Raw genomic sequence first — 8,666 nt, forward strand, 5'->3', positions numbered from 1 at the left:
CTAATCAATAGTCCCCAGCTCCAGTAATCCAAAATCTACGATGAGGCTCCAGATACCGTTAAGTATTTCCCGTACCTCAAAGGCCGTCTCTTGAAGAAGGCTGATGTTGATGAAAAAATCCAACATTGTCTCAAATGTGCAAGTGCAGCCTTTGGATGCCTGAAGAAATGGATGTTCAAAGATTGCAACATCAGATCTGAAACCAAGCTCATGGATTATCAAGCAACTGTGATCCCCACCTTGCTGTACAGAGCTGAGACATGGACAACAAAAAGGAGACATCTAAAGTTGTTGGAGAAGTACCATCAATGCTGCCTGCAGAAGATCCTTTGAATCCAGTGGGAAGACAGACACACCAATGTTAGAATCCTCCTACAAGCTAATACCATGAATATTGAGGTGATTATCATTCAACATCAACTTCGTTGGGCCAGCTATGTCATCCAGATTTCCGACTCCAGACTCCCAAAGCAAGTTTTGTTCTCCCAGCTCAGCCAAGGTATATGCTCAGGAGGGGAGCAGAGAAACAGCTTCAGGGACATCCTCAAGGCTGACTTAAAAAAAAAAAAAAAAAGCAAAATCAACATCAAACTGTGGGAGACTATTGCCCAGGACTAACCCAAATGGAGAAGGGTCTGCTGCAGGGATCTCAGTATGACAACAGCAGGAGATGGAAAAGTGGAAGTGGCAGAAACAATGTGCTGTAGACAAAAATCAAGAATGCAGAGCCACACACTTCACACAGAAACATGTCTGAGCTGCAGTATAGTCTGTCGATCATGGATAGGCCTCATCAGCCATCTTCATACACACAGATAAGACAATCGTGGAAAGCAATCATCCTCGGCTGCAAGGAATTGCCGAAGAGGAGAGATACATTAATTATGTTTAGAAAGATTAAGACTTATTATAGTATTTCACCCATTCAAGTGCTGCTTGAATTTTTTCTCCCTGATAATCAGCAGGTGTCCCCAAATCTTCGCCCACTTAATATTAATGCAAAGAAGAAAATGCACAAGCTGAAGATATTTTTTTGGCTCCAAATCTCATGTTCCTCAAAGCCCATGAATGTGTTCCTTCATAAGTTTTCCATGACAAGAGATGTTAAGGCATTTGGCAACTTGGGTCTTTGGATCTACATATCTGTATACACATACCTACTAACTCTGAACCCTTGCTGCATACATGATGTTTTTGTAGAATGGGAGAGCATGCCTGCTGCAGTGCACTTTCACACAGAGGCAAAACTTGTCCTATAAAGAGACTGAGACCAACTGCACTATCATGCAAATTGACTGTTTTTCAAGCAAGAAGTTGTAAATTATTGCATTTATGGGTAAGGGTTATTTCTACATAACATGACATTCTCCAACTTAAATTAAAATGACCGTTACCTGCTGGAATAAAGCATAGTTCCATCACGTTGATATTGCTCATCTGCATACAAAGAAGAAGAAGAAATTGTGGTTGCTAAGGAAGCTGCTTCAAACAGAGATGGAGTACTTGGCACTAAATCTGGCCGGTGCCGGGAATCTAATACTGCATAGGGAAAAAATGTATATAAAAATATTTTCACTGTAGGCTGTTTTAAAGTTCATTTATAACTACTAGAAAAGATAATATTCTACCCTATCTTTATACAAGTACACACACGCACAAGTGCTGTTAATACACTCTCCAGCAGCAACTTAACATATTTTAATTGACAAGACACTAATGGTTATCTAACCAGTGTACATGCTTCTACCTACTCCTAATCTCCTTAATGCCATAAGATTAGTTTCTACTGCTACCCAATACATTTAGCAGAATACACAGCAAGGCCAAGGACATTACTTAGCAGTAATGTGACTATATGAGAATTTCTGCTAAGAGAACAGCTCGGTCTTAAAACTTCATGTTCATACTGAGTGTATTTTGAGAAATTGTGGCCTTACTGTCTAGGTTAGCCATTCTAAAATACTACCTTCTTCATCAAGACTGGAATAACTTTGTCCTTCAGTAAGCATGTCACGCTTTTCATCCTTCCATTCTTGGCTAACAGCACAAACGATTTCCTGTGACGTTGCCTTTAGAGCTGCAATAGAATTGCATCGTCTCTTAGAAGGAGAGGACCTTAAAGCTGCATGAAGAAAAGAGAGTTCACAATGAATAAAGCTACTGGATTATAAACATTTTACCAATCATTAACAGAGGGTTTGTAACTTTTTTTTTTTTTTTAAACATAAATCAACAGGCTGCTACCTACAAAAGCTATTTCTAAATTCACAGATCAAGCAAATATCATTTTTATTCTACAGAGTTTATATCAGATATTACCTATCAAAGTTTTAATTTTTTTGATTTTAGAACATGCAATTTATATGCTTTTTTCCATTTCCTAAATTACAAACCATCCCTTGAATATCTGCCCAAAAAGTCAGAAGAAAAAAGTAGGTAGTGTAAGTCCCATCTACAAGTGAAATTTTACCAGTTAATCAGGCCTTAAATGGTCATCCAGCCACATGCTCAATCAATGGCATGATAAAAGCAGGAGGAAGCTGCAAAGTTATTGCACAAATTGTGTAATAACTTTGGAGCTGTTTCCTATCATGCCATTAATTGAATGTGTGGCCAGGAGCTCCGGAGGCTGGGAACCCTATCAGTTGATCAAAGCCCCCAGGTTGGGAGGCCCTTATGCACCCCCACACCTGGGAGCTCCCAGCTGACAGGGCTTCCTGCTGTGAGGGGGCAGGACCCAGGGGCTTTGGATCCCTGTGGCTAGGTCACCCTACAGTTCCCTGTGGCTGAGAGACTGCATGAGCATGAGCTGCAGTCTCCCAGCCACAGAGAACTGTGGTGTGCTCCCATGGCTGAGAGATCCCATAAGCTGCAGTCTCCCAACCATGGGAGTTTATAGTGCATTCCTATGGCTGTGAATCCCATCAACTGAGAGGACTCCTACCTGCAGGAGCTTGCTTCTTACTGGTGCAGGGGGAGCCTGTGATTGGCCTGATGGAATGATGGGATCTGATTCATGATCCCACTATCATGCCTCCTGCCATGCACATGTAGCATGGCAGCAGGTGCAATTGTGTGAATTGTGCATTAGATCCCAATGCATCTTTATGTACATGTGTGGAGGGGCTCATAGGATAACGGAATGAAAGGAGAAGAGACAGTAATTAAGAAGGTAATCAAGCCTTTGAACATTTCCTGTGGATTACTGACAAGCTAACAGAGTTAATGGCTTGAGGATAATTATTGCAATACTGTAAAACTATCTGTCATGTCTAAGGATTTCCATGACACTTTAGCAAACATCTACTTTACATGAAGTAAACATTTCCAAGATATTAAAGCTTGTGCATTTTCTAATCAAGTTATGGGGCTGCTTCATGAAAATCTCCTTTAGTTCATAATGATTTCCAGAGACTGCCATACCTGCATAAGTAGTTTAGGCAAATGCAGGATCTAACAATGGCCACTGCTGTTTCTCACTCAAAACCCATACTTATGCAATCTCCTTTCCCAAAAGCTTTTGAATAATCTCAGTTGTTGCTTTTAGTTATGAAATGTTTCAGATACCCCAGAAATAGACTACAGCGGTTCTTCAAAGAAGCTGGAGCTGGTGTTGGGACAAGATTTGGGATGAGAAGTACCCACTGCACATAGCTAAAAGCAGGTACATGCCTTTGGAAGGAAAGAACAAGATATACCAGGCCTCCAGCACAAATGATCCAGTGCTAGTCCAGAGCCCCTTTGGAAATAGTGCCACAGGCTTATGACTAGGGGTATTATTGTTTATCATGACATTTTTGGTGCTGCTGTTTAAAGGCAGTAAACCCTTGCTGGATTTAATGGGCATTGAGATGAGATATTTCAAAAGCAAAGTGAGGATTAATAGGTGGTGAAGGCACTAGAATGGGACTTAAAACGAATGGGTTCATTTCCTGGTTCTGACACAAAGTTCTTTAAAAAAAAAAAAAAAGTCTCTTGACGTAACTGTGACTCGCTCTCCTCCTCATCAAGCCTCAATCCCCCAAATTTATGATCAGGAACAAAGTCCCTGGACGAGGGTGTCAGGGTGGATGTTGTCTTCCTAGACTTTAAGAAGGTCTTTGTCACGGTTTTCCACCAGATTCTTAAAAAACTTGGTGACTGCAGCATTGATGCCTGCAGTCAGATGGGTGGCGAACTGGCTAGATGGTCACACCCAGAGTGGTGGTGGACAGGTTGTTTTCAACCTGGAGGGATGTGGGCAGTGGGATCCCCCAGGGCTGAGTCTTGGGGCCTGTACTATTCAACATCTTTATCAGCGATCTGGATGTGGGTGTGGAAAGCACGCTGTCCAAATTCACTGACGATACCAAGTTGTGGGGTAAGGTGGGCACACTGGAGGGGAGGGACAGAATCCAACTAGATCTAGACAGGTTGCAGAGGTGGGCAATGACAATAGGATGGAATTCAACGCAAACAAGTGCAGGGTACTGCATCTAGGGAGAAGGAACCAGCAACACACCTATAGGCTGGGGAACACCCTTCTTGTCAACACGGTGACAGAAAGGGATCTTAGAGTCATTGTTGACTCCAGGATGAACGTGAGCCACCAGCGTGAGGAAGCGATCAGTAAGGCTAACTGCACTTTGTCGTGCATCTACAGATGCATCACAAGCAGGTCCAGAGAGGTGATCCTTCCCCTCTTTGCGACATTGGTCAGGCCACAGCTGGAGTATTGCATCCAGTTCAGGGCACTACACTTCAAGAGGGATGCGGCTAGCATTGAGAGGGTCCAGAGAGGGCCACTCACATGGTCAAGGGGCAGCGGGGCAGGCCCTACGAAGAGAGGCTAGAGGGCCTGAACCTATTCAGCTTCCACAAAAGAAGGCTGAGAGGGGATCTGGTGCCCGTTTACAAACTCACCAGGGGGGACCAGTGGGAATTGGGGGAGGCTCTGTTCCCCCAGGCACCACTGGGGGTTGCTACGAATAATGGCCACAAATTGTTAGAGAGAAGGTTCAGGCTGGACATCAGGAGACATTACTTTACAGTTAGGGCTGCCAGGCTCTGGAATGGGCTCCCAAGTGAGGTGGTACTCACTCCTACCTTGGGGGTCTTCAAGAGGAGGCTGGACAGATATTTGGCAGGGGTAATATGACCGCGGCACCCATTCGCACCCGGGGCAAGGGGTTGGACCTGATGATCTGTTTAGGTCCCTTCCAACTCTAAGTACAATGTCACTATGTCTTCAGCATAATTTGTTTCCCTTTCACCCTTTGTCTATTTAGCGGTCACACTCTCGAAGAGGCACAACTTCATACAGTTTGGTATGATGCATCAGGATCTAGGTTCTGTGTTAGTGAGAGCTGACTTCCCTATAGTTGAGTCTAGGGCTCATCTAGTTTTAATTCTCACTTGCCTTTTGTTTTATTTTTGTCCTAATCAGTGTTCCAAAATCCTCCTAGTTTAGTATCAAATGCAAATTCCATGAACATAGTTAACTTCTTACTTCAGCTAATTAAGGAGCTGTTATAACAGAATGACTTTGCACTGGTCACAGTGCAACACAGTGAACACCTTCAATCAAATTTGGCACAATGCCATTTGCCATTACTCTTCCACTGACTCTTGAGCCATATTTCTTTCTGTGACATCAAAATAAAGTTTTATAAGACCCAATCATGCTATTAACTACAACCCACATTTCAGTACATATTCATAGATTCATAAATTGTATTCCTATTCATTAACTTTATAATTCTACCAACAAGTCATGTTTGTCCATCAAGATTTGTTCAACTAATAGCATGGCTCTTATAAAGTTCATAGTTGTGTTTTTGTATACATTTGGTATTTCTCATATTAAAATCTGTCGTTGTTTTATTTGAAATAGAATTTAGATGTCTGGGATATGATGCTAGGAACCTATTTGCATTTTTTAAACCATTGATACATTTTTCTTTCATTCATTAGTACCTTAATAGTTTTCAAAAACTGTAAAGGCAAGTACAGTGAATTAATTTTAATTCCCTTAAATTGCATGTCATTTAGACCAGTTACTTTATACTTTTCATCTCCTATCTTAAAATTTCATAATGCTACTTTTGTATCCGAGTGAGTCGAGAGCTTTTTTTCTTCTAATCAGAAAAGTCTGTCATCATAAAAAGCTTTATGGTAGGACCCAGTGAATCAAAAAAAACTTCTCCTTGTACAACTGACGTATTCATTTGGTCTGCTCTTACAATGTTTACCTTAGCTCACATGCATCTCTGAAAGGATCGCTGAGGTCACCTGTACCTACCTTGCTGCTGGTAATTTTCATATGTTCTTAAAATTATTCATTACATTAAATTTTCCTTCAGTAGCAATGATGGTTTGCATTAGAATTCACTAATGTCCTTTAGGCTATTCTGTGTGCTTATCAGCATTTGCATTAGCACACATAGGACATCATGCCTAATTAGAGAGTCACTGCTTAGAGTTGCTTCTTAATTTCTCTCTCATACCTTCTCTACATTTCTTATTTCTTGGTTTTCAGTTGACCTACTCTCACCTTCAAATAATTCCTCAACTTACTTCTGCTCATACTCAAGAAAAGAAAATCTATTGTTAGTGACTAGGTTGAAAGACTCCATAAAACTTTTGCCTAGTACTTCTCTAACTATTTACTTTTCATTCATGAACATCGATCTCCTTTCTTATTCTCATATCTAATTACATCTGTTGTTCTAACTGATGATGGCCCTTTTCATGACCAGGGTCACAAAATTTCCTGAGTTTAATCATGCAATTGTCCAAAAAATTGTAAACTTTCCAAGAATAATTTAAATCATGGTCTGCCGCAGAGAAATTCTATTGTCCTTAGATCAAGCAGTTTAACACAGGCCAGTGCAATCCAAAAAATATTGACTTTCAGTGAGGGAATTTTTATTGAAAATAAAACCTGAACTGAACTTTTGTTGGAAATAGCCTGTGAAATCCTAGCTTACTACAGACTACCAGTAATTTCACTATAGACCAGGGGTGGGCAACGTCTGGCCCATGGGCCAGATTTGGCTCATGGCGGACTGCATTTCCCAGCAGCCCCTGCCAATGTCACTTCCATGGAGACCCCAGGAGGGGTGGGGCCATGATAGCACAGGGCCAGGGTTTCCATGAAGACCCATTCAGGCAACACTGGCAGGGTGTGTGGCTGCATAGGGAGCTGCTCTAGGGCTGGGATTCTGTGGCAGTGACAGCGTGGTCCAAAGCTGGGGCAAAGTCGTGATCCTCTGCCATCATGTGCTTACCTAGGGTATACGAGCAGCAGGGCAGAGCCATGATCTGCTGCCTACATGCCCCTACCTGGGTTGTGCAGACAGTGGATCATAGCTCTGTCTCAGCTCTGGGCCACACTGTCACAACCACAAAATCCCCACCCCAGCCCCAGAGCAGCTCCCTGCCAGTGCTGCTTGGGCCAATCACCATGGAAGTCCCAGCCCTGCGTTGTCACGGCCTTGCCCCTCTTGGGGTCTCCATGAAAACCATCTGCAGTGATGTAGGCATGGGCTGCTGGGAAATGGAGTCCATTGCAAACTTAATTTGGCCCATGGGCCGGACTTTGCCTGCCCCTGGTCTATAGTGAAATTACTGGTAGTCTGTAGTAAGCCAGGATTTCACAGGCTATTTCCAACAAAAGTTCAGCAATGTGGGCAGGGGCTGCTGGGAAATGGAGTCTGGCCAGCAGCCAAATCCATTGTTTTGCCCACACCTACTATAGACTAATTTCACCAGATAACATATTGATCTAATAATGTACAACTGAATGTCAATTTTTCATCTGTAATCATTTACAAGAAAAATGGTGATGTATTCTTAAATCTTACTGAAGACACAATTGCAATTGAAGTATTTCGTCAACTCAAAATGTAAATCTAAATTTTTTTTTAAAAATCTGTAATTTGTGTGTGAACATTCATTCATTGGGTTAGTATGAAAAAATCTCAAGGCTCATGTTAAAAAACAGCCAGTAATTTTGTCCATTTTCCTCACACTTTAAAAAAAAAAGTGTGAATTAAAATTCTCCATTCAAAATGGAAGGCTTGGTTTAGCTTTTATGAAAATCTATCCCTTAATGGCTCCTCAACATCACCCAATAGCCTAACTGCAAAGGTTTTGATAAAGATTCTACTGGGAGCTTGAAGAAAGGGATGACCGATACTAATTCCATTGACTGTTCCCTGCCTAAACTGTACCCTGGAGCCAGTCTCAGGTAAATAATATGCAATCATATACTTAGAAAAACAAACCCCTCCCCGGCACTTACTGGCAGTTGAGCTGCTGACTGGAGCCCCACCCACACAGTGCAGGGCAGGGTGACAGCCCCACCAGCGCCAGCCTGAGCCCTCCTGCCCCACTGCTGTCCTGTGCTGCCCAGGGGCCTCTGCCAGGAGACCCTGGAACCCCTCCACCCCTGCTTCTAAGGTAAGCAGAGGCTTTTTTTCCCCATTTTTTGGGGGGGGTTTTTTAAGTGATGGTGCCTGGGGTTGTTGGGATAGTCATGGGGGCCTGGGGGTGCAAGCTGGGGGGGTAAGACTGGGTGGGGCAGCCATTGGGGGGGCTGCAGCATCTGGTGGGGGATGAGGCCAGGTGGGGCAGCAATGGGGGGGCTGGGATGGGGCATGTGGGCCTTGCAAGGGGGTGGTAGC

The 8,666-nt window shown here is 42.9% G+C and overlaps 1 protein-coding gene across 2 annotated transcripts in view; it reads right to left on the reverse strand.

The window, feature by feature from the left end:
• PIP5K1B (phosphatidylinositol-4-phosphate 5-kinase type 1 beta) overlaps nt 1-8,666 on the reverse strand; it is a 151,524-nt gene that overhangs the window by 58,670 nt on the left and 84,188 nt on the right. For both annotated transcript variants that reach the window (XM_019517490.1, XM_019517489.1), the window contains 2 exons: nt 1,967-2,122; nt 1,395-1,539 (listed from right to left, as the gene is read on the reverse strand). In XM_019517490.1, coding sequence (XP_019373035.1) covers nt 1,395-1,539; nt 1,967-2,122 — 301 coding nt within the window. The remainder of the gene's footprint in view (nt 1-1,394; nt 1,540-1,966; nt 2,123-8,666) is intronic.

Source organism: Gavialis gangeticus, unplaced genomic scaffold (genome assembly GCF_001723915.1).
Source record: "Gavialis gangeticus isolate Ggan-Ray unplaced genomic scaffold, GavGan_comp1, whole genome shotgun sequence".
NCBI classification, from domain to species: Eukaryota; Metazoa; Chordata; order Crocodylia; family Gavialidae; genus Gavialis; species Gavialis gangeticus.